The sequence below is a fragment of the Pseudorca crassidens genome, chromosome 3 (assembly GCF_039906515.1).
Source record: "Pseudorca crassidens isolate mPseCra1 chromosome 3, mPseCra1.hap1, whole genome shotgun sequence".
NCBI lineage: Eukaryota > Metazoa > Chordata > Mammalia > Artiodactyla > Delphinidae > Pseudorca > Pseudorca crassidens.
In genome coordinates, this window is record NC_090298.1 from 169,383,721 (window position 1) to 169,408,861 (window position 25,141).

At 59.4% G+C, this 25,141-nt stretch overlaps 1 protein-coding gene and 1 long non-coding RNA gene across 2 annotated transcripts; both read left to right on the forward strand.

Annotated features, from left to right (window-relative positions):
* The first annotated feature begins 115 nt into the window (after positions 1–115).
* MAP2K2 (mitogen-activated protein kinase kinase 2) lies at positions 116–24,447 on the forward strand. The gene is made up of 11 exons (XM_067734186.1): positions 116–491; positions 4,202–4,412; positions 10,506–10,652; positions 14,738–14,815; positions 15,477–15,528; positions 15,606–15,730; positions 16,448–16,661; positions 18,749–18,813; positions 20,045–20,106; positions 21,026–21,071; positions 22,922–24,447. The coding sequence occupies exons 1-11, from the start codon at positions 400–402 to the stop codon at positions 23,030–23,032; spliced, it is 1,203 nt and encodes a 400-aa protein (XP_067590287.1). The 5' UTR covers positions 116–399; the 3' UTR covers positions 23,033–24,447.
* On the forward strand, positions 694–3,109 carry LOC137222648 (uncharacterized). Its single transcript, XR_010942531.1, has 2 exons — positions 694–1,777; positions 2,928–3,109. It is a non-coding gene; the product is annotated as an uncharacterized lncRNA (long non-coding RNA).
* Positions 24,448–25,141: the final 694 nt, after the last annotated feature.

Consider the following 25,141-nt stretch of genomic DNA (forward strand, 5'->3'; position numbering starts at 1 on the left):
GTCGGTATCCTCCCCTTTTCCCTTCGAGGAGGCGGCCTCAGGCTGGTGCGCACGCGTCGGGGTGAGGGGCGGGGCCCGGCTCGGCTCCCCGGCGCTGGTTATCGCGAGAGGCCCGCGATCTCGTAGCTCCCCCTCCCTTCCCTCTGCCTCCCGGGCTCCGGCTGCAGCGTCAGCCTCGGTCCGGCCTCTGTGGCTGCCGTGGCCCCGATCCCTCGGCTTCAGCCCCTGCGTCCCTTGGCGCCTCTCGGCTCCGATCCGCAGCGCCGCCCATCCTCGCCCCACCGGCGCCGGCCTAGGCCGCGGCCGCAGCCCCGCGCTCGCGTCGGCGCCGCCCGCTCCCGGCCCGCCCCCTATGGGCCCCGGCTAGAGGCGCCGCCGCCGCCGGCTCTCGGATCCCCGATGCTGGCCCGGAGGAAGCCGGTGCTGCCGGCGCTCACCATCAACCCCGCCATCGCCGAGGGCCCGTCCCCCACCAGCGAGGGCGCCTCCGAGTGAGTGGGCAGGGCCAGGGCCGGGTAGAGGACGGGATGGGGGTCCCAGAGTACCGAGGTCGGGGGAGGGGGTCGAGGAGATGAGAGGACGGGGGAGTGGGCCCTGGGTGGGAAGGACGGGGGAGGGGTCCCAGAGTTGCGAGATCGGGGAAGGGGGTCCCTGAAAGGAGGGGAGGGGGCCCTGGGTAGCAAGGTCGGGGAGGGGGCCCTGAGAGGAGAGGAGAGGTGAGGGGCTCGGAGTATCGCTGTCGGCGGGAGGGAGGTCCCTGAATGGTGAAATCGGGCTGGGGGAAGGTTCTTGCTGGGAGAAGATGGGATGGAGCGTCTCAGAGTAAGTGAATCGGTCCCTGCGGGGAGAAGACCGGAATGTGGCGCCCTAAATAGTGCAACCAGGATGATGATGGGAGGGTTTCTGAGGGGAGAGGATGGGTCAGGGGTCCGCAATAGTGAAATGGGAGGAAGGAGGAGGAGTCCCTGAGTAGTGATGTGCGGGGAAAGGCGCGGGGGGGGGTCCTTGCATTCCAAGAACGGTGGCACGTGGGGTTCCTGAGAGGAGGGGATGGGGCAAGCGGGGTTCTTGGGAGTGAGCATGGGGTAAGGAGGTCCAGGAAAAGGGGAAGGGGGTACCTGAGAGATTTGAGGGTGGGGAGGGATCCCTGAGGGGTGGGGAGGGTCCTCAGGGAATTGAGGGGAAGGGAGCCTGAGAAGACCCTGCTGGTGGAGGGTGGAGCTGAACCTGGGGAGAGTGGTGAGGAGGCCTGGAGGAGGCATAGAGGCTTGGGGGGGAACAAGGAGCGAGGGAGATTTGAAGGGGCAGGGGTGGGGAGAACTGGGCACCCAGCAGGAGAGAAGTCGGGAGCCTGCTGGGACCCCTGAAAGCAGATGAACAGAGATTCTGGATCGAATGGATTAGCAAAGCCTTGAGGGGCTGGAGAAGTGTGATTGGGTTTGAGGCAACTGAGGGGGACAGGAAGACTTGAGGGGAAGGAAGGGGACAGAGAAAGAAGCACGGGGCATTGGGGTTACCTGATGGCAGAGTTGCGTTGTGTGAGGTCACGCCGCTTGGCCCCAGAGCATGTCCCTATGACCTCCCCACTCCCGTTCTTCATGCCGGAGCGGCCAGGCTGGTGTCAGAGGTCCGTGGCCGGGATCTGTGTGCCGTGCGCCTTGCCTGTGGTGTGACCCATGAGAACCAGGTGTGATGGGCGAATGGCATGTTTGGTGCCTCTCAGGGGACTTGGCCTCCTGCGACCAGATGAAGGAGGAGCGCCTTGATGCATATGTGTGTGAGTTCACATCTTTCTCAGTCCCCGAGGGTGCAGCTCAATGTGGGGACGTGTTCCTGATTCTCAGAAACTCCACTTATTCTTACGAGACATCTCCTTCATCATATTCTCTTCTCTTTTTTTCTTTTTGTTTTAATGTGATTTGTGATTTCCATCCCTTCAAGAATTCCCCCAGAAGAAGCCAGCCTTTGGAATTCCAGGGTTTTTTTAAATAACCACAGTGGAGTTGCCATGAAATGTAAAATGGCTTAATCAGCTGACTCCAGAATGCATTTTAGATGCCATAGGCCAGGCTGGACACATTCCAGGGTCTGAGGGTCTGGCTGCAAGAGCTGCCTCTTCACTCCTATGGTGAAGGGGTCGTGGCACATACATTCCTTCCTTTGCCTTTCCTTCTCTGTCCATCGGTGTCCTTCTTGTTCCCCCTTTATCCAGGTCCTGGCTCAGGGGACCACTACTATGAGCACAGGCTTTGCAGGCTGGAAGGGCATAGGTGTTGCTCCAGCCTCTGCCACTTCCTTGCCTTGTGACCCTCAGGCAGGTTACTGAACCTCTGAGCCTTGTCCCTCCTGGGTGGGCTGGGTCTACAAGAGAGGTGCCTCCCAGGAGGATTGTGGGAGTTAAAGCTCTTGTACCTGCTCAGGAAGTGGCACCTAGCCCCCTACCTCCCAACGACCTCTTCGAGGTACCAGCTCAGGTGACATCACCCAGCGGCAGGTCATCTTGCTCCTGTGTGCCCTTTTGCTTACATCTCTTTAAGTTGTAGGCAAGTCATGGTTGAACTTGGGCCTTGGAAGTTTCCTGCCAGAACTCCAGTGTCCCCCTTCGTCTCCTGCTTGAATTCCCCCGGGGGGGTCTCCCCTAGGTGGGCGGTAAACCTTGGCTTAAGTGCCCTGGAGAGTGGTGAGTGGGGACCTCTGGAGGTGGCCCATTCTCCTCTAGTGACTTCCCTTAGAGCTGCACTCACTGTTTGGGTAGAGCCCTTGGCCACAGCCAGCGCTTGAAATGTGGCTTGTTTGTCCAAATTCAGGGGAGCTGTAAGTATAATACATATTCCAGAGTAACTAATTTCACCAGATAAACATTTTCTAACGTGGCTAGAAATTTTAAAAATTGCATACATAGCTCACGTTCTTTTTCTTTTGGGCAGCCTCGGGTTAGTGCTCGTGCGCACTGAGCATTGAGCTGGCGTCTACCTTCCTGTTACAGTGTTTTACTCCAGGATTTGGTTCAGAGTCAAGGCACTCGTGAAAATAGCTAACTGTCAACCTGTCCTTTGAAAGTTCGTTGAAATCACCCAATAAAGTGCAGTATACATGGTTTTTATATACATTTATTTATTTGTTTGTTTGTTTATTTATTTTTGGCTGCGTTGGGTCTTCATTGCTGCGCACGGGCTTTCTCTAGCTGCGGCGAGCGGGGGCTACCCTTGGTTGCGGTGCGCGGGCTTCTCATTGCGGTGGCTTCTCTTGTGGAGCACAGGCTCTAGGTGCGCGGGCCTCAGTAGTTGTGGCTCGCGGGCTCCAGAGTGCAGGCTCAGTAGTTGTGGCTCGCGGGCTCAGTAGTTGAGGCTCACGGGCTCTAGAGCGCTGGCTCAGTAGGTGTGGCTCACGGGCTTAGTTGCTCCTCAGCATGTGGGATCTTCCCGGACCAGGGCTCGAATCTGTGTCTCCTGCACTGGCAGGCAGATGTTTAACCACTGTGCCACCAGGGAAGTCCCACATGGTTGGTTTTTAATAACCAGCTCTAGGAATGCATGTACGTATAAATGCCTACTGTTTACAGTAACGCTCAAGATATAATAAGAGCATGCTGCTGGAAAGGAATGCCCTGGAATTGTCTGCACTGTTTAAATTATGCCCCTCTCCTTTCCTCCGCCCGTGCCTCTGTGTAATTCGTGTGAATTAGAGGCACAGATGCTACGGCTTCTGTCATCTGCCTCTTGGTTCTAGTTCTTTGCTCTGAGGCCACTCCAAATGAGTTTGCTCCTCCATCCCTGTGAAAGACAGATGTCCTGACCTGGGGCTTCACTCCCCGACCCCCAGGCTTGTATCTCCGGTTCCCTTGTCTCCTTCCCATGTGGTCCAGAGCTCTTGTGTCAGGAGGAAGGGCTCCTGGGTCTGAGAGCAGGGCCACTGAGCTAGAGCTGGTCCTCGAGGTTCTGAGGTCTCCTAACCTTTATGAGTGGGGGAGAGGGACGGCATCCCCAGTTCTCAGGGACCTCAGCTGTGTGTCTGCGGGTGGTCTTTCTTTCCCATGAGATCGTAGGCCCTTCAAGCACCAGAATCAGGTCTGATTCACCTCCCAGCTACAAACCCCAGGCCTGGAATGTGCAGTGGACACACGGTGACCTCGGCTCGGGCTGAGTCATCTTTTGGTAGCACATGCAGTCTTGGCTAACCCTCGCCCTTGGGGTCTCCGCAGAGCAAACTTGGTGGACCTGCAGAAGAAGCTAGAGGAGCTAGAACTTGACGAGCAGCAGAAGAAGCGGCTGGAAGCCTTCCTCACCCAGAAGGCCAAGGTCGGGGAGCTCAAGGACGATGACTTTGAAAGGATCTCGGAGCTGGGAGCCGGGAACGGTGGGGTGGTCACCAAGGTCCAGCACAGACCCTCGGGCCTCATCATGGCAAGAAAGGTGAGAGGCAGCTGGCGGTGGGGTGACGGCTCTGTCCCCGTACTCTGCGGGTGCAAGCGGTGGCGACAGGTGCCCTGGCAGCAGGAGAGAGGGGCCTCAAGGGTGCCGGCCTCTGCCTTCTGACGGGCTCCCAGGCTCAGAGGCCACCCCCACCAACGTGGGTTCTAGTTAGAATGTGGTGATGCAGCCTGGTCCCACGCAGCTCTTCTCTTGGAGGCCGCCCCCTGCCTTGCGGGATGTCTGAAATTCAGGTTTCCGGGAACAGACTGGCTTGAGAAGGGTAGCAGACGGAAGAGAGGAGAATCGAGACCCCTTAGAGCCGGGCTTCGCCTGACTTCACAACCAGAAGGCCCTGCCGACCAGGACTGGCTGCTGGTAGCGACGGCCACATCGGTGGGGTGGGGGAGGGCGGTCCCTTGGCAACGGGGTACCCGAGCCACCTGTAGTAGCCAGGGTTCTCCAGAGAAACAGAAGCACTAGGGGTGTGTAGGGGGTGGGGTAGGTAGAGGTACTTTAAGGCATTGGCTCAGGGACCGTGGTGGCTGGCAGGTCTGAAATCTGTAGGGCGGGCCAGTGGGCGCAGACCCAGGAAAGAGCTGGTGCAGCTTGAGTCCAAAGGGAGTCTGGGGGCTTCCCTGGCGGCGCAGCTTGAGTCCAAAGAGAGTCCTAGGGGCTTCCCTGCAGGGAGCGCTGGTTCGATCCCTGGTCAGGGAACTAGGATCCCGCATGCTGCGGTGTGGCCAAAAAATTTAAAAAGAAGAAAAAAGAGAGAGAGAGAGAGAGAGGGAATCTGGAGGCAGAATCCTCTCTTTGCGGGGGGTGGGGGTAGCGCGACTTCAGTCTTTTCTCTTAAGGCCTTCAACTGATTAGATAAGGCCCACCCACTTACCGAGGGTCACCTGCTTTCCTCGAAGTCTGATGATTTCCATGTTAGATCACATCTAAAAAATACCTTCACAGTGACATCTAGATTGGCATCTGACCCAACAGCTGGGTACCGTGGCCTAGCCAAGCGGACACACAAAATCAACCATCACCTCCCTGTTCAGTGCAAACCCTGGTGCTGAGAAGTCCCTCATCGGGGCTCCTGTGCCGCAGTGCAGCCTCCCTGCTACATGTAGGGAAGGGTCCCTGAGAGACATCGGGAGTGGAGAAGAGGAGGTCACCACCTGGGGATGGTGGCTCCTGCACACGTGACTGGGGGACGTTGAGTTGACACGTGATTCAGCTCCCACAGACGTGTTCCTGCAGACATAGAAAGCCCCCTTTCTGGAAGCCCATCGTCCCATAGTTTCCAAATTGCGTTCTTGGAAACCTGACCACCCTGGTCCCCGGGGGGATCTGCGCAGGGCCCGCCTTTCCTGGGAACCATGCACTCGGTTTCCATGTGGCGGGGGGGAGGTTAGTGCAGCAGCTATTCCTCCTGCCTCCAGAGCCCCGCCCTCCCTCCTGAAACCTACAGCCACATGCTTTCTATTTCTGTCTGCTTACCACAGGCAGCCTTTTCAAAACCAGAGCAACCCCCGAAATCCCTGGTCTGCCATCGCCCAGAGTACAGGGAGTGGAAGAGCAGATGTGAAATTCAGACGGTGATGGAAGGCAGGGACTTGGGAACAGAGTGTACAGGTCAGAGTGCTCGTCAGGGTCGGAGGGTTCTCAGGACAGCCAGGACTCTTTCAGGTGGCTGCTGACGTGCCTTGTATAACCATGAAATCTGAGAGTTTGTCTACGGCTTTCTGAAAGCCTGCGAAGTAAGGCTTCCGGGTTTAACCTGGGGGGCCCAGGTGTAGTCTAGTTAGTGGTGCTGCCCCGATGTCTGTGTCCTGGCTGTGATACAGGCCTCAGTCACAGACAGCGTCACTGCCAGGGGAAGCTGGGTGAAGGGCACACGGGACTCTCTCTGCTGTTTTTGCAGCTTTCCTGTGCTTGCATAATCCTTTCAAAATAAAAGGTTTAAAAAAAAAAAAGGGAGGACTTCCCTGGTGGTCCAGCCGTTAAGACTCCGAGCTTCCACTGCAGGGGGCGTAGGTTCGATCCTTGGTCGGGGAACTGATCCCACATGCTGCGCGGTTTGGCCCAAAAAAAAATAATAATAGAATAAAAATTTTTTTAAGAAAGGGAATTCCCTGGAGGTACAGTGGTTAGGACTCAGCACTTTCACTGCCAAGGGTCCCAGTTCGATCCCTGGTCAGGGAACTAAGATCCCGTATGCCGTGTGGTACGGCAAAAAAAAAAAAAAAGTTCTAAAAACTGGGGGGAGTGAACCTCAGATTTTGTTCCCCATCAATCGTAACCCCTTCCAGTTGCCTGTGGCCTGTGCAGCCGCACCCAGAGTCATGCAATTCAGGGCGTGAATTTACTCCCTGGTGGCCCTGGAGCCCTCGGCCGGTCTGCGGAGGTCAAGGGCTCCCAGAGTGCCATTTCTCCCAGGAGCTCTGTTTGCCTGTATTCAGCTGAGGACACAGGTGGGAAAATTGACATGTCAAAGTGGTTTTTGAGAAACAGTGGCCTCCGTCCTTCCTCCACTACCTTGGGTGGAATTCCGAATTCCTGGGAAGCCGAGTAGGAATTCCACACATTCTGGAAGGCCTGCACAGATCCTGCTGTGGGCCGGCGTCCCTCCAGCCCCTGTGATGGGCAGGGGATTATCCTGACCACTACGACACGAGCAGTGACACCAGGTCCCTAAGACCCTCAAGAACCGGGCTCCATTTCCACTGTCTCGTCCGTTCGTAAATGTTCTCTGAACTCGTGTCTGGTGTCACGATTCCTCCCGCATCCTTGCGGGGCCCTGGGCACACAGCCTCTGCGTCAGTGGGACCGGCAGAGATCCGCGAAGAATTCGGTGACCGTGTTGCACCTGTGGGGCTCTCCCAACTTCCCAGTGCTCTGAGCGGAGGGATGTGTTTTCAGCCTCGTGTGTGTGTGTGTGTGTGTGTGTGTGTGTGTGTGTGTGTGTGTGTGTGCGCGCGCGCGCGCGCGCGTGTGTGTGTGTGTGTGTGTGTCTCCCTCCCCTCGGCATCTGCATGCTTCCAGAATGGAGGTTACAAACCTGCCCAAGGCCACGTCCTAACCCTAGCTGCCTTCTTTCTAGTGATGGCCCTGGGTCAAAGCCGGTGCGCACGTTCTCATTTGCATGGGCCAACAGCTCTGTTTTACTGAGGAACTGAGGATTAGCTGGGTCGGTGTCTGAATTGGGCTTGAACCCTCTCGGGTCCTCCCTTTGCAGTTGACGCTGACCCAGTGGAAGCTGTCAAGGCCTCGCCTCCGCAATCCATTTCCCTCTTTACCTAGTTTGTGCCCCCTGCCCCCATCCCTAACTCGAATGCCCCAATCTGCAGTAGGAGCACCCTTAGACTCCTAGATGGGGTTTGAACTCCTAGCACCGTACTTATTTAATCAGCTGTTGGAGCTCGCACGGCCCAGGTGCTGCCGTGGAAAGAGTGTGGGTTTTGTTTGGCGTTCCATGAGCCAGGCCCCAACCCTCCCTGACCGCTCACCAGCTGTGTGCCCCTGGGGGCGTCATTTAAGTCTCTGAACCTGAACTTGCTGGTCAGCCCAATGGGGGCAGTTCTCACCGCCACTCTCCAACCCCTATGGGTCATCATCATCAGGGCGAATCGCAAGCACCAGTGCTCAGAAACGTGGCCCTCGTCCCATTCCTGCTTTTTCTCCACACCCCCTCAGTGGTGGTTCGTAGGTAATCCATGAGGCTCACTTCACATGGCAGCCGCCCCTGCATCCGTTCTTTACCATATTTTTCTGGAAAGCCTCTGACTTCTTTTGGCCTTATTCACATTAAGGCCCTGACTCCAGGCTTCCAGGACCCCTGGGATTTGTCCAGATCTGTCCAGTTTTGTCCAACTCCCCCACTTCTGCTTCTCTACCCCCACCACCCCAGTGATTCATCTGCGGCTCCTTTGAAGTTCTTTGTCGAGAGCGGCGCTGTCCACGATGGCTGCCCCTGGTCAGACGCAGTGGCCGAGCCCTTGAAACACAGTCGATGTCAGACAGGGCGCACCGTACGTGCAGAAACACAAACCAGGTTTCACGGCCTCCGTGTGAAAAAGTCATTAATATTTTTACATCGCCCTCACGTCCAAACAGTCAATTTTTGATACACTACACCGAGTTTCAACAAAATACATGAAAAATTCATGTCACCTGTCTCTCTGTACTCTGAACGCAGCAGGTAGAGGATTCAAAATTAAATTGGTGGCCCGTGCTGTATTTCTCTTGGGCCTTGATGATCCTGACGCTGGCATTGCCCACCGTCCACCTCGCTGTGCCCTCCCGCCTGGCTTGCAAGATGAACCTGCCGCGCTGCACACGGATGGCAGCACTTGGCTTTCAGACCCTCATTTCGCCCTCTCCAAGCGGGTCTGCGTGCACGTGCTCACAGGGGCGGCCGATGGAGGAGAGAGCACCTGGGGTTCTGGTGTGTTCCACCGTCCCGCTGGTGGTGGCCAAGGGGCAGGTGCGGTGTCCCAGGGCCCACAGCCAGAGCTCTGCTCTGCAGGCTGGGTCAGGTGGGGAACCTTCATGTGTAGGCATGAGGTTTTGCCTGGGGGCGGCATAGGCACCAGGCACCGTTTCGCTGGGAGCTGCTGCAGTTCTCAAGGTTTTGAAGGTCGTTGGTGCCCCACACACGCCCCGTGCCCCCATGAACTCGGCACACAGCCCGCCAACAGGCAGCTCTTTGTCCTTCCGCCGGCATGCCCACCCCACCTTGTCCATCTGGCAGAGTCCCACCTGTCCTTCGAGGCCCGGCCTGAGTGTCGCCTGAGCCCTGGACCCCCCTCTGTGATTCCTCCATCAGCATCTCCACCACAGCGGGGTTGTTTTGCCTGTGTCTCTCCCCCTCCTGGTGGTGCGTCTCCTCCAAGCAGGACCATCTGTGCTGTCTCTCCCTGTCACCAGCCCCGAGTGTAACTGACTCTACAGAAATGTCTGTTGAATTGATAGTGGTCATTTTCAGGTACCGGGGATCTGGTTCCGCCTCTCTGATGGACAGGTGGAAATCGCACCCTTTTCTTGTCTTATCACCATGGCTGTAGCATCTAGGACTCGAAGGAACCAGGACGTGCACCCGCAGCCTGACTCTCCCCCGCTGTACGGGGGATCTTGGCTATTTGGGGTTTGTAGCTGGGCGTTGCTCTTGGCTGTCTGTCAGCTGTCTTTTCTGCATCTCTCTGGACGATCCTTTCTTTTCTAACCTTTCCAGATATTGCGATGAATTTGGTGGCAGTCCTCTCTGCTGACTTGAACTCAAGGGGAAGGGGAGCTAGGATCCTAGGGTGGCAGTGGAAGGCTATCTGTTCTCTCTAGGCCGGGGGTGGGAAGGGGTCCAGAAAACCCAAGGGGCGGAGGGGGGCAGAGGTGAAGTAATTGCCGCATCGGACAGGGCATTACCTGGTCTGCTCCTGGGAAAGGCTGGCCCTTTGTATGATTTGATTAACAGAGCTCCCCCTGTAACCAAGTGAATAATGTTGCCTCTGATGATATATTTTTGTAAAACAGCATTATTGAGATGTACTTCACCTACCATACAAACGATCCTTTTAGAGTATTTAATACACTGATTTTTAGTATATTCACAGAGCTGTGCGTCCATCACCATCATCAATTTTAGAACATTTTCATCACCCCAAAAATATGCCCCATCCCCATCAGCAGTCACTCCCCTGTCCCCCAGCCCCAGACAGCCAGGAATGCACTCTCTGTGGATTTGCCTGTTCTGGACATTTCCCATCAGTGGAGTCACCCACCATGTGTCCTTCTGTGTCTGGATTCTCTCACTGAGCGTCATGTTCTCAAGGTCCATCCACATTGCAGCGAGTGTCTGTGCATCACCCCATTTCACGGCTGAGTGATGTTCAGGGCGTAGAGAGACATTTTTCTGTCCCTTCCTCTGTTGATTCAGGGCATTTGGGTTGCTTCCACCTTTCAGTTGCTGTGAAGCCGGTTACTGTGAACATTCCCGCTCCAGTCTGTGTGTGGGTGTGTGTTCCCCGTTCTCAGGTACATAGACACCCTTCCTTCCCGGCCCCCCTCAGTGGCCCGATCCTGACCCCGCCTCCCTCTCCCTTGCAGCTGATCCACCTGGAGATCAAGCCAGCCATCCGGAACCAGATCATCCGTGAGCTGCAGGTGCTGCATGAGTGTAACTCCCCGTACATCGTGGGCTTCTATGGGGCCTTCTACAGCGACGGGGAGATCAGCATCTGCATGGAGCACATGGTGAGTGCGGCGGGGCCCGGGACGCCTCCCCTCCCACCCCGGAGTCCCCGTCCTGTTCCCGGGGGACCCTCTTGGAGGTGGACGAGGCAGTGCAGCCGTGTGTGCATGTAGACCCCTTTGTTTCTTAAGCGCCAGACACCCTCCTCCCGACGTTGCTTTTTCCCCGGATCCATGGTAGACGTTACTCTCTGTTGGCACAGAGCCGGCTCCGTCTTTTTCCCCTCCGTCTAGCGCCCTGGCGTCCCTGCGTACCTGTTGGGTAATTTATGAAACGCTCTTGGTGGACACTAAGGTTGTTTCCGGTCCCCGCGGCTTTCTGAGTAATGCAACGTTGAAAGTTCTTGCACCTAAGCAGGCACGCCCGAGGGCTGAGGCCCGCCGCCGGGCTGTGCGACTAAACACTTGATCTCTCCTTCCCAAGTGCCCTCTGCGTGGTCTGGGGACCCGGGTCTGCACCCCAGCTCAGACCCATGGGACCAGGCCTCTGCCATGGAGGGCGGCCGCCCATCTCTTTTAAACCATGGTTGATTCTGATGTGCCCCCTCATTAAGGAGCTCTGGTCTCGAGGCTCAGAAGTGGGTGGGATCAGGTGTAACGCGAAAGCAGAAGTGGTCAGAGCCGAAGGCCCCCAGAGGAAATGCCGCCGGCCCTCTGCCATGCCTCCTTTGTCAGGTAGGGCCCTGCCCGCTCCCGGCTGTCCAGGCCCCGGCCCTCAGGGCCCTTGCAAAACCAGGATGCCGCGTGGCTTTTGGCGGGTGGCTGTGGTTACGCCTCGCCTCCAGCTTGCCGTCCCCTCTGATGGTTTTGTAACGAAGGCAGGAAACGAATTTGAGCAAGAGCCCGCGAGGAATGCATGTGGGCCGGGGGGAGGGCTCCCCCACTGCCTTGCCCCAACCTGGCTGCCTGATTCCTGCCTGGCACTGCCCCGTGGGAGCCCCTTCCCCACCTGGGAGAGGGCAGTCGTATCTGCCCACCCACCTGGTCGACACTGCACAGACGAGTATCAGGGCGAGAAAAGGATGTGACATCGCTGTGGTCTGAGGGGAGCCTCTTCTGTGCTGTCTCTCTCCCTCCCTCTCCCCTTCCCCCCTCCTCCCCTGCTCGTCCCCACTTCAGCTACCTCCATCCCTGCTCCCTGAATACCCTGAGAGTTTGGAGGCCCCTCTTGGCCTTGTACAAAAGAGGCAGCATGGGACTTCCCTGGCGGTCCAGTAGTTAAGACTCCATGCTCCCACTGCAGGGGTCACGGGTTCCATCTCTGGTTGGGGAACTAAAATCCCGCGTGCTACACAGCACGGTCTAAAAAAAAGAAAAGAGGCGCATCACAGCCCCACCCCCTCCCCCTCCGTTCTTGGTGGGTGTAAAGCATCAGTTCCAGGTGAGGCGCCTGCACCCCAGCAGCGCACAGACGGAACCGCTGGGATGCAGGGGAGATGCTAGATTCTCTTTGTTTGCCATGTTCGTCCTTCAGAGCTTCACGGTCGGGCTTTTCTTGTTCGCTTTCATAGCGAGCATATGACGACAGTGGAACGCGTAGATGGCACACAAACGCAAGGACACGGGCTCGGGTGTGGCCCGCGCGCCCCTCTTTCTGCTGACGGGTTACAGTCCATGGAGGTGAGCCTTAAGTGGTGGGTGGCTGCTGGGCGGGGAGGGCGTGAGGAGGACAAGATGACGGGAAGCGCTGAGAGGGCCTGTGCCACCCACACCAGTGTCCTCGTGCCCGATGGTCCCCTGCAGGGTCTCGCCCATGGCGGCGAGAGAACGCTTGCAGTCCCCCCACCTCTCATGCGGGACTGGACGAGTCTCGCACCTTGTCTGTCAGGCCAAAGATATGAGGACGGGGCGAGCTGGTCCACGAATGTTGACGGAGCGTCAGCCGTGACGTTGTCACCACCGCCACCGTTTCCCCGAATTCCTGCATCACCTCCATTTCTCTCCCTGTCGAGGGCACGCATTCGTCTCTACGCAGGGTCGTGCACGAATTGACTCTCGTCTCCCACCGGGTAGATTCCAGCTCCAGCTTGTGAGAAAGGCCCGCTGGCTGTGACGAGCAGCCCCGATTCAGCACAGGAGAAACTCACCTGTGGGCACGGGAAACAGCGGGGCTGGCGGCTCCCTGGTGCCCAGACCTATTCCTTTTCCTGGGGAAACTAGGGGCTTGGACCAGCGGACAGCGGGTGTCTCAGGGCCGGAGCGGCCAGGGAGCAGCCGACTGACCACTCAGAGGCAGCTTTTGGTATTTTCTTGGGTCCTGGTCAAATCTACTGAAGAATGCACTCCCTTGTTCTACAATAATGAAAAATCAGACACGTCCGTCAGGAAAGGGGAGGTGAAGAATGACACCAGGCCGCTTTCCAGGGGAGAAGTGAAAGCAGCATATATGCACCGGATGAGAAAATCCCCCAAGAGGAAAGTATGCATAATGTGAGCCCCCAGATAGATAGATAGATAGATAGACTTAAAGCTCTGGATCAGCTCTACACCCCACGGAGGATGAACCACGCTGACGTCAGGGGCTGGGTGGCAGTGGGGCTGCGTGGAGAGGACCCGCGATGTGTCCTGAGTCGCCTTGAGACCCCAGCCTGGGGCCTGGCCCACCGTAGTCGCTGCGGAGACGTTCTCCCTGAATGTCTTCCAGCAAACATACCACAATCCTACGGAAAGTTCAGAGTATGAGGAGCTGAGTCAGAGAGCAGGGATCACAAACGCTTTTTTTTTTTTACACGAACACTTTTTTTAAAAAAACCCTTTTAAGGTTGATGAAACAAAAAAATGAGAAAAAAAAAGTGGAATTCCCATCTCGCCCTGCACGCAGAACAGGGCTGGGCCGGGCAGCCTGCCGACCAAGTGCACCGGACCTCCTGGTCCCGTGCGTTCCTCCCCGGCTGCACCCGCCGTCACTGCACGCACAGCCCCCTCGTCCTCAGGCTGGGGCTAGCCTACAGAGTCCCTCGTGGGTTCCCAAAGCGTTGGAGGGCCTGGGGTTTTCCACAACTCCCACCGCGGCCCTTCTCCCCAAGCACAGCTGGAGCAGAGTGCCAGGGAGGGGGGACCAGGCGTCTCCGAGGCTGCAGGCTTCTCGCGCCCCCTCAAACGGAATAAGAGGCCTCCTGGGACAGCTGGTGGCCACAGGAGCCCTAGAGCAGCATGGAGAGAAAACAGGCTCTCCACCCAGCTGCGAGTTCAGATGCTGGCCACCTCCCACCGCATGCCCGAGCCTCAGCTCCGGTCTGCCGGCATCCTCGGTGTGTCCTCGGAGCCCATCTCTGAAGAGGCGCCTTGGGCCAGTCGGTGACACCCGGGGTTTTGGTCTCCAGGTTTGCTTCCGGGTGACCTTGCACAAGATACTTGGTTTCTGTCACTTCTTCGTTATCGTGTGGATTTGGGGCCATGCCCTGGTCAGGGGATCAACTAGGGTGCCCTGTGTCACGTCCTTTGCTGAACATCCCAGTTTCAGGGTGGCGAGCAGTGGCTACACCGGCAGGACGGGGGGCCGAGCCATCGTTCCCCCTCCCCCGTGCCCCTCGGCTATCAGGCCTTCCTGGCGGAGCTGGCTTGGCCTTCTGTCTGTGCCGGGCACTTGCGGGCGGCGCCCCTGTGCTCGCGCTCCCCTTCCCGAGGCTGCGGCTGACTTGCTGGGAGGGGACCCAGGCCCAGAGCTGCGGGTCTGGCTCAGGTACGCTCTCTGGTGCTCGGGCTGCAAGCTGGGCGGCTCAGCCGCAGGCCTCATGGAGCACTGCCCGCCTGCTGCTGCCGTGGCAACCTCAGGAAGGCTGAGTCACGCCGTCCAGCCACGGGCCTCAGTTCCGGGAAGGATGGACCGCCTGGCGAGCACGCTGGCACCCTTTCCGTTTCCTGAGGCCCCAGAGGTGGCCGGGGCCGCGGGAGTCCCTGCTCTGAGCCAGTGGGTTGCCTTTGGCTGTGGTCTGGCCTCTGTTTTCCGTGGAGGAAATTGAGCACCAGCTCTCTGGGAACCAGGGAAATGCTTCGTTTTCCTCCCTGCCACTCTGGCGTCCCTCTGGGGAGCCCTGCCTGGCGACGGCTCAGGGCAGCTCTACCTCTCTCTCCTGTGCTGCCCCTAGGACGGTGGCTCCCTGGACCAGGTGTTGAAAGAAGCCAAGAGGATCCCCGAAGAGATCCTGGGGAAGGTCAGCATCGCGGTAAGTGCGTGCGGGCGCGCGCTCCCGGCCCTGCGTTCTCATGGGTTTCTTCTTACTTCTGCCCCCTTCCACACGGCCAGGCTCGAGGAGCCTCAGGAAGCCGGTGGTGGGCGTCAGCCTCCGGGCAAAGAGGCAGAGGTGCCTGTGCCAGCCTCCACCAGCTGTGGGACTGAGTGAGTGGCGTCCCTTTGCCTGTGAAGTGGGGGTGATACTTCCGTGCCCCATACAGGCATGGGGGTGGCAGGAGGAACCGTGGCACGGCGCCAGGCACACACTGTCCCACAGTGCTGCCATCGTCGAGTGTCGCCTGTCTAACTCGGTGAAACAGCCCCTGTATCCTTCACGCCGTCAACCTGGGGGCCCCGAGCACGGTCCCGGCACCAAAGGGCTCAGCAGAGGATGCCTCTCGGGCTGGGGTAACCCCTGAGGCGGGGCAGTTGACTGGACACTTACAGCCCTACTGACAGGGCCTTGGGCCCTCCTCAGACAAGGGGAGAGCGGTGTCCTCCTCAAGGGTGGGGGGCCGTGTGAGAGTTGGGGAGGTGGGTGACTGTACCCACCCAAAGAATGTTGTCAATGTCACATGGCCACTTCGGCCTGGGCCTCGGGCCTGTCCAGAGGACAGTCCCCCTCACGGCACCGCCCTGCGGCTTCCCTGCAGGTTCTGCGGGGCCTGGCGTATCTCCGGGAGAAGCACCAGATCATGCACCGAGGTAAGGGGACGGGCGCCCCGGGGCCGGGAGGGGCTGACGGCGACCCGCAGCGTCCACACCGCCGGCTCTGCTCCCAGATGTGAAGCCATCCAACATCCTCGTCAACTCCCGAGGGGAGATCAAGCTGTGCGACTTTGGGGTGAGCGGGCAGCTCATCGACTCCATGGCCAACTCCTTCGTGGGCACGCGGTCCTACATGTCTGTGAGTCCTTCCAGCGTCCTCCCCACCGCCACCCCGACCCTCATCAGCTCTTCCCCGTTTTCCAGAAGCTTTTCCAAAAGCCTGCCCTTCCCTGTAGTATAGTTTCTTTTGCGGGCTTTGTTCTCTCCTTCGAATTTCTAGTTTCCATCATCTTCTCATCTGGGTTTTTGTCTCTCTGGAGACGCCGGCCTGGTTCCTGTCCGCTCGGGGAGAGTAGTCAGTTAATTTCTGAGCCAATCGACTAGCCCTCCGTTATTTTAGGCACTATCTGGGTGATTTTATTTTTTTATTTTCATTTTTATCTCTTTAATTTATTTTGGCCACACCGCGTGGCCTGCGGGATCTGAGTTCCCCGACCAGGGATCGAACCCGCGCCCCCTGCATTGGCAGCGTGGAGTCTTAACCACTGGACCGCCAGGGAAGTCCCCATCTGGCTGATTCTAAGAGCAGATTCTGAGAAGTCCGTCTTGGGATTGTTGGGAGAAGGAGACGTTCCGGCGTCTTTCCTGGGTTGGTCGCTCTCCAGAAGCACTTTGGGTTGCGGGGCTTTAAGGGGCTGCTGTCAGCACGGCTGGAAGCAGGTGGAGGGAGGGGGCGGAATGGCTTTCTGCCGCTGTGTCCCTAAGCGGGATGGGGCTGCAGGGGGACCACAGGGACACTCTAGGGTGCCAGCGCCCCTCCATCTCCCTCGGGCCGTCTCTGCCCATCTCCCCTCAGCCGGAGCGGCTGCAAGGCACTCACTACTCGGTGCAGTCAGACATCTGGAGCATGGGCCTGTCCCTGGTGGAGCTGTCCATTGGAAGGTACCCCATCCCCCCGCCGGACGCCAAGGAGCTGGAGGCCATATTTGGCCGGCCCATGGTCGACGGCGCGGAAGGAGAGCCTCACAGCATCTCGCCGCGGCCGAGACCCCCCGGACGCCCCATCAGCGGTATGGCCTGAGACTGGGACTTCCGGTTTGGATGGGGCACGCGGCGCCTGGGGACAGCAGCTGCCTCCCCTCTGGCCCCTCTTAGCTCCACCTGTCCCCCTGGGCCGCGCTCACTGCGGTCAGCAGTCCTCAGATGGTCCTGAGGCTTCTGGGGACAGTGCTGCAAGCAACGCCTCGAACTGTCCTGTCTGGGGCAGCTGCACCTGTTGCTGCCAGCTGGCGGGGTCGAGACACTCGCCCCTCAGCCAAGCCGTGGGGTGGCGGGTGGTTTCTCCAGCATTTTATCACGAGAACGTTCAAGTGTACAGAAAAGCCGAAAGGGTTGTCCAGCAGGCAGTCTTCTGCCCCACACCTGGACTCTGCAGTGGCCGTCCTGCTGTGTTGGGCCAGGCCTTTCAGGGAGCCCAAAGTGAAGGCAACTCGACTCGGGTCTCGGGTGTCTGGTTAGATTCAGCCCAGCACACAGCCGAGGTACGGGAGGGCAGCGGGGCTCCCAGGGGCCTCCCGGTACCTCAGGCAGCCACCTGCGAGGTTCAGGCCGATGCTTCCACCACGTTGGGGGCTGGCGAGGGGTGAGGGTCATGGCTCAGGTGGTGTAATTAGGAAGGGGCGCGTAGGACTCTGGGATTTATTTATTTATTTTATTTTTTAATTTTTTTGCGGTACGCGGGCCTCTCACTGTTGCGGCCTCTCCCATTGCGGAGCACAGGCTCTGGATGCGCAGGCTCAGCGGCCATGGCTCACGGGCCCAGCCACTCCACGGCACGTGGGATCTTCCCAGACCGGGGCACAAACCCGTGTCCCCTGCAGCGGCAGGCGGACTCTCAACCACTGCGCCACCAGGGAAGCCCAATTTATTTATTTTTTAAGTCAAGTGACAGGAAGAGAGTTGAATTGAGTGAGAGCCCAAAGGACCATGCAGTGGACTGCAGTTGGTTGGTTGGTTTCTCACAGCTTTATTGAGATAGCATTCACATACCATATGGTCCACTCGATTCAGGCTTAGAACCCACTGGACTTCTATACCTTCACAAGGTTGTCCAACCATCACCTTTATCTGACTTCAGAACATTTCATCACCCCAAAAGGAAACCCTGTCCCCTACCCAGCCCCTGACAACCATGAACCCAATCCCTGTGTCTGTGGATTTGCCTGTCCTGGACGTTTGCCATCAATGGAATCACACACCCTGTGTGTCCTTCTGTGTCTGGCTTCTCTCACTGAGCATTGTGTTCTTGAGATCTGTCCACACCGTGGCAAGTGTCGGTGCCTCGTGGCACCTCGTACCTCGCTCCTTTTTTATGGTCACATAATATTCCACCGTGTGGTATCTATTTACCGCTGACGGATACTTGGGTCGTCAGATGGCGGTTTTCACAGTATTCTCAAGCCCAGACCCTCCCCTTTCCTGGTGCCGCACCCAGACTGCTGGGGTGTCTTGATTTCCTCCGAGGGGAGAACCCCCGTTCCCACATCTGTGTCCTCAGGCCCCGGCCCTGCCCCTCCCTTTCCAGCCCAACTCCCAGACGGTGCTCAGACCTTCCAGGCGGGGAGGAGCGGGGCGCTGTGCCAGGCCGCTTGGCCTGCCAGCACCTCCCCCAGCCCCGGCCCTGGCCCACGTGCCCATTTCAGGACAGGGGACAGAAGGCGAAAGTCCAGCTGCCAAACGCGGGCCTGGCCAGCTGGGTCTAGGACAGGGGTCAGCCATCCCAGCCAGCCACCATCCTGAGCCCGCAGGTCCGTGCCAGGTTACACTGCTGCCCTTGCCTGCTCGGCCCCCCGTGGCCCCTCCCCCCACTCCAGGGAGCAGGGGGTCGGCTTTAGCACAGCCCAGCCCCCTGCCAGATGTGTGCCTTCTCAACAAGCGTTCCTGTTCGTTCTGGTGTTTTGTTTTTTTAATTCACCAGAGGCTCAGGAGAGATGTTCCTCTCCCAGGAAGGCAGCTGGGCCCAGGAGCCTGCCCTCTGGGTTGGGCCGGGTGCGGAAGAGGGTGCTCGGCTGCGTTCAGCACGCTCAGGCCCCACCGCCCGACGGAAGCACGGTGCCCACCTGCCCGTCTCATCCGTCTTTGTTTCTGCCCCGGGCAGGTCATGGGATGGACAGCCGGCCGGCCATGGCAATCTTTGAGCTGCTGGACTACATCGTGAACGAGGTGCGTGCCCGGGGCCCTGCTGGCAGGCGGGTCTCCACAGCAGCAGCATCAAGCCATTCCCGTTGGAAAGTGTTCCCCAGAAAGAAGAGCGTTCGATGTGTAGACTGTGGGTTGTGTCGGGAAGGGGCCTCAGGGAGCTGTGGAGACCATTGAGTCCAGTAGGATGCGCACACCTCCCCTCCCTAGGGGCCTCTTTTTTTTATCTTTTCACGGGGATGAACCCGAAATTCTCACTCTGAGCCCAATGGCCCAGCGCTGGGGCCCTGTGGGTGAAGTCATAAATCATCCCACTTCCTCAGGGAAAGTTGAGGCATCACCTTCCTCTCTGGGAAGGGGGCACAGGGCACCCACCCAGTCCTTCTCCCCACCACGTGAGAGGGCAGCATGGATACTCCCATTGTACAGATGGGTAAATCCAGGCATAAGGATGGGAGTGGGCTCCTCAGGCCTGCAGCTGAGACAGGGCCGAGCAGGACCTGACCCTACAGCCCTCCCTCTCGGCGTGGCCGGGTCACCCTCCTGGCCCTTCTCTGATGGAAGTGTGTTTCCAGTGGCCCTTTGGAGTTGGGGTGGCCAAGCTTGGCCCAGGGTTGGGTCTTGAGGTGAGCAGCTCAGAGCAGGGTCAGTGGCGACAGAACAGGGCAGGGTGGTTCCGGTGACACAGCTCTCCCTGCACCTGGCAGCGACACCCAGGCCCGGTGAGCACGTCCTTCCAGGGAGGCCGCCGGCACCTCCCGCCCCTGAGCAGGAAGAAGGCCCACTGCCCTCCTGGACGGGGCCTGAGCCTGCGCACGGCTGTCCCCACCCCGGGACCTGTGAGGGGCCAGGCCCCTCAGGCTCCCCCTCTTTTCAGGCAGACCCGCAGCTCTCTCCAAGCACCTCCGGAGGGTAGTGGCCCAGACCGTGTAGCACGTGGTCAAGAGTAACCACCCTCATCCATAAAATGAGGATGAGCCCTGTTCTCCTTCACTCCTGAGCCAGTCGTGGTCCCCGAACAAGAAGAGCTTTTGAAGGAAACTCTGGGAAAAGGCCAACCCAGTTGGCAGGGCTGCCCGGGGAAGCTGCTGGAAGGGGGGTGGTGGGCGCCCTCTGCCTCCAGGAAGGGTGCATCCTGAGGGTCCCCAACAAGTGCCGAGCTGTCCTCAGAGGCACAGGCTGGGAAGCGCCTTTTCTCCCTGATTCCAGAAGCATCCTTGAGCTCTCACCCCCGCCTTTCTGTCCTGGCCCGCAGCCTCCTCCCAAGCTGCCCAACGGCATCTTCACCCAGGACTTCCAGGAGTTTGTAAATAAATGGTAAGACGCCATGGCCGCCAGCTCGGGGCGGGTGGGGCAGGGGCCAGGCGGCCTGGCCTGCTTCCTGGGACGACCGGGGCCTCGGGGATGCCTGGCAGTGGCGGCGTCTGGCAGGACTGGAGCTCACCTGAGAACCCAGATCCCCCCGCCAACCCCCCACCAAGGCTGCTGAGTCACGGCGTCCAGCTGCCACCCCCAGCTTGTCCCCGAAACCCCGCGCAAGCCAGGATGGCAGGCTCTCTGGAAATAACGCTATTCCCGCCTTGCCTTCTGCCAGCAGGCAGCCCGGTGTCCTAACCCCTCAAGCCCGTAACCCGTGGCTCCTAGGCAGGCCTTCGGAGCCGGTTTCTGGGGGGTGGCCCTCCCACCCTCTGAAGCGTCTGGGTGACGCGGCCTCGGGCGAGCGGGCTGTGGACCCGGAGGGCCGGCCCGTTGAGCGCCCTGCACGTCAGGACGCGACGCTGCGGCCCAGGGTTGCGTACCTCGCAGCCAGCCTGTGACTGTGCGTCCAGCGCTCCCCGTAAACCTATCTGTGCCCTGTGAGGTTGCCAGTTTGAAGAACTGCCACTCAGCCCTGAACTGCTTTGAGCAGCAGCCTTTCAGACCGTTCCTTTTAGACCTTTTAGACCGTTCCTCTTTCGTGAAGGGAAAACTTCCGCTTCCACAACAGCGGTTGCTGCTGGGCCTCTGATGGAGCAGCGTGGGGGGGGAGTTCCCACCCTCTTCCCCTTTCCCTCCTGTCCTGGTCTCAGCTTCTTGCCCTGCCCTCCCGGGGCATCCTGCTCTCACACCCAAGGGTGGCGGTGGAGCCCCTCACCCACGGGGGCCAGGCAGGAAAGGGCAGCAGGATGCAGGCCTCTTCCCCCAAGGCCACTGACTGCCCGCCTGTCTTCTCTCTCCCACCCCCTGGAACCCACAGCCTAATTAAGAACCCAGCAGAGCGAGCAGATCTGAAGATGCTCATGGTGAGTAATACCCACAGATTTTGGACTTCCAGAGGTCCCTGGCAGGCCCTCCTCGCCTTGAGTGAACACCTGAGCTGGCTCTGATGTCTCTTGGCCAAGCTGGAGAACCCCTGTGGGTCGCCCTGGCTTGCTGGAGGGCACCATGCAGAGCGGCCATGGTCCTCTCAGCTCCCCGGGGTACAGAAGGGCCCGTGTGCCTGGGGCTAGGGCTGTGTCTCAGAATGGCCGGCCTCCAAGGCGTTGGGGGCACCACTGGGGTGTTTGCCTTCCTCTAAACCCATACTGTCCAACGTCCTTGAAAACCAAGGTGGTCTCCAGCATTGGCCTTCCCCCGGCAGGGCTGCCTGCCAGCCTCAGGGTGACTGTCACAGTGCCTTCCGCCCATGTCCACTGTGGACGTTAGGCCTTCTTCCTCCATCACCAGGCCTGACCACCTGAGTCACCCCCGATGCTGAGTCAGCCCCTTGTTTATGCGTCTTGTGGCTCGAAGAGAGAAAACACTGCCAGCTACAGGCGTGAGACGTTAGTTGTCAACCTCAGGTGTCCACACGGGAGAGAAGGAGCCTCTTAGGGTGGTCACGATGCGGTAGTTTGAATAACCGAGCCACGCCCTCTGGTGGGCTCCTGTGCCCCTGCCTGCAGGACCACGCGCCCCCCTCCCCACCATGTCCTCCACCGGGCCTCCCTCCTGCTTTCCACCTCAGGACCTTTGCACAGGATGGCCCTTCTCCTTCTGGGATGTGTCCTGTTGCTCTCCCCCCAGCTGTGGGCCTCTGCTTCGGCACCGCCTCCAGGAAGGCACCCTGTCTAGCCCACCCCTCTGTTAGCTGTGGCTGCAGCCTGTGTGTCCCAGCTGTAGTCAGTTTTCTGTGGCCCCAAGAGTGAGCCTGGCCTGGAGTGCCTTGTGGGAAGGGGTCTGCGTCCATCTGCCTCTTTCTAGAAGCTCCTTACTGAGTCCAGTGACGTGTGTTCAGGGCACGCACGACATAAGAAGCACGTGTTCACTGTGGAACATGCAGACCCACGGAACAGGGGAGTGAACTTTGACATCTGCCATTGTCTCCCCCCCCGCCCCCCTGCCCAGCTCCACACAGTTCACACAGTGCGGGACGACATCCACGTCTCTGCCTGCGTGACAGTGCGGGACGACATCCACGTCTCTGCCTGCGTGACACTGTGGGCCGTGTGGGGCTGACTGTCTTCCCGACCACGAGTCCTGTTCCCTTGGTTTGGTGTTTCACCCAAGCCTGTGCCCACCTTTAGGGAGGTAGGGGTGGTCTCGCCTCCCCAGCTGCCATAACAGGTGGATGTCACGTGGGAGGCCTAGACCCCCGCCCTTCCGAACGGGAACCGCTGTCAGGGTGACTGTTAAAGTTACTTAAACTGACGGATGAGGCGCGATCCTGCTCTCCAGCCACACGGGCCCTGTTTCAAGGGCTCAGGAGCCTCAAGCGGCCGGTGGCTGCCGCCTGGACAGGACATGTAGGGCACTTGCTATCCTCAGAGTTCCGTGGTTCCAGATCAGATGTTCTCACCCAGGTGACTCTGCCCCCATGGGTCCCTGGGCCACGTCTGGGGACGTGTGTGGTTGTCACACCTGCGGGGGGATCCTGGCGTCAAGCGGGTCGGGGCAGGGATGCTGCTCCTCACCCCACAGCGCCCGGGACGCCCCACAGAGGGTGAGCCGACCCCACGTCACCCTGAGCTCCAGGGGGCATAGAGTGGCCTCCCCCGTCGCCTGAGACCCCGTCCCAGGCCGCGTGGCCCCGGGCCCGGGCCTCCCTGCTCTGGGGTGGGGACCCGGCCAGCCAGCTAGGGCGGGGCCACTCACATCATTCCTTCCCTTTCAGAACCACGCCTTCATCAAGCGGTCCGAGGTGGAAGAAGTGGATTTTGCCGGCTGGTTGTGTAAAACGCTGCGGCTGAACCAGCCCAGCACGCCCACGCGCACTGCCGTCTGACGGTCCCGCCACCGACAGACCCGCTCCCCATCCCACCCCTCCGGCTGCCCCCTCCGTGGGGATGCGCGCGTGGCCCTTGGGCCCGGGGAGGCCGACGCCGCTGCGCTGTCTTCTCAGAACCTGCTTCCTTAGGTTTAAAGAAAAAAACCGAAACAAAACAGGGAAAGAAAAAGCAAACGTGCCGGTTGTGCTTCTTGTGCCTTGTCCTTGGGGTGTCAGCCTTGATCCAGCCCGGGGTGGGCGCCTCTGCGAGGGCGGCCCAACCCCTGAGAGACGGGCATGGTGTCGGGCACTGGCTTTGCTCCTTTCCGAGGCCCTCAGAGGGACCCCCAGCCGTGGGTGACTTTCACCAGAAGAGAAGGGGGCTGCCCCCTTGGGGTGCGTGTGTGCCCCCAGCCTGGCATCTGCCCCTTGGAGGTGGCCGTCCCGGCCCACAAGAGCTATTGGGCCCAGTGGCTCTCGTGGGGTCCCCGCCCCGGCGGCTCCAGCCTCGGGCCATGCAGCCTGTCCTCAGCAGTGCGTGCCCTGCCCCCTGGGAGGGACCCCCAAGTCCTCTTCTGTGCTTCGGGGAACAGAGACTTCTGACAGCTCGCAGCAGCCTGAGCTGACACTCGCTCGGCAGAAAGGAAGCCTTGGGTTTCCAAGCTGTCCTGTGGTTGAAGCCCCAGCAGATCCTGCAAATAAGGCCCGCTCGCCTATGCCTGCAGGCCGACAGATGTGGGCGGGTGGCTCTGTGTCACCTCTGCTAGCCCAGCAAATCAGAAGTGACCACCCAAGGCACGTCACTGTCTCGGGCCTTGAACCGTTCGACCGCAGCTGATCGGAAATGAGATGGTGGGGGTGAGGCTGTCCTGACTCCTGGTGGCCATTGGGGTGTTCAGCCAGGCCCCCTGCAGGGGTCTGCATGAGGTCCGAGGCCCGAGACCCAGCCTTTCCGCCTTCAGGGCTGTACCACCTCCAACGGAGAAGGCCGCCTCTGGGCCATCGGGCAGTAGGAAGTGGTGGAGGGCAGGGCTGCTTCTAAGGCTTCCCCTCCTGCAGGCTCTCTGAAGATGAAGCTGTGAGTCTCCCCACAACCCCAATACTTCCTGAAGGCTTGAAACAAGCCGATATTTATCTGTGATAAGTCGCAGAGGAAGGGTTCTCGCAGAGCAGCGGTCCTGGGGCAAGCCACACCAGCCCCGCGTTTCTGGAGAAGGTGCAGCTGAAGGTGGGGGATTGTGGCCCTCTGGGAACTTCTGGGTCCTTTTCTTCCTAGGGAGACCCTTCAAGTCTCCTCTGTTTTTTCCTGTGGTCACCAAAGAGAAGACAAGTTGGTAGCTGTTCCAACCAGCTTTCCAGATTTCTGCCACCTCGTAGTTGCCCCCAAAGTCTTTCCTGATTTAGAAAAGAATAAAAAAGATAACTAAAAGTGATGGAGGTGTCACTCTGTGGGTACCCCAGCTCCCTCCAGAGCTTCAGAGGGGGAAGGGGGCCTAACGGGTGAACTGTGACTCAGCGTCTTGGCCCGTGGGCGCCCGGCGCTGGCAGTCACAGGCAGCCCCATCGTTGGGCCAGTCCTGTACACGTCAGGCTGTGGGCCTGACCAATGTCTGTTAACAGAGCCGACTGCCGTTTGCAAGGAGTGAGACCGCATTGACGGGGTTCCTAGGGGTGCTGGTGAATCGGGTCGGTGGGGTAAGGCCTCCAGGGTTGCTGGGGGAGGACGGATCGAAAGTAGGCGCCTCCCCCAGCCCATCGGCTCCAGCCGCCCACCGTCTGCTGTGTTGCTTTGCCAGGACCCCGAGGCGCCTCAGGAAAGGACCAGAGAGACACTTGGCGCTTACCCTTCCCACTCCGAGTCAGCCAGGAACACGCCAGAGCCTTGGAGACCGTGATGAAAGTGTCCGACTTTAACAGCCAGGGGTCTCCCTCCCTCCCCCGCCCCCCACCCGCTTCCTGCAAACGTTGCTAGACTTGGCCCCCTCTGCCCCCACACCCCGACACCCCGTCTCTCCCCGGTTCACAGTGGTCCCTGCCTGGCTGCTCCCATCCAACGATCTGGCCAAAGGTGACCACAGGCCGGCCTGGGAACGCTGATCCCTGCCCTGTCGAGGTCCTCTCTTGCAA

Excerpts from the sequence above, each read along its gene's own strand:
- MAP2K2 (XM_067734186.1), top strand. The coding sequence starts at position 400 with ATGCTGGCCCGGAGGAAGCCGGTGCTGCCGGCGCTCACCATCAACCCC. Across the intron at positions 4,413-10,505 it reads GCCTCATCATGGCAAGAAAG|CTGATCCACCTGGAGATCAA; the intron begins GTGAGAGGCAGC and ends TCTCCCTTGCAG. Across the intron at positions 16,662-18,748 it reads CCCCGGACGCCCCATCAGCG|GTCATGGGATGGACAGCCGG; the intron begins GTATGGCCTGAG and ends TGCCCCGGGCAG.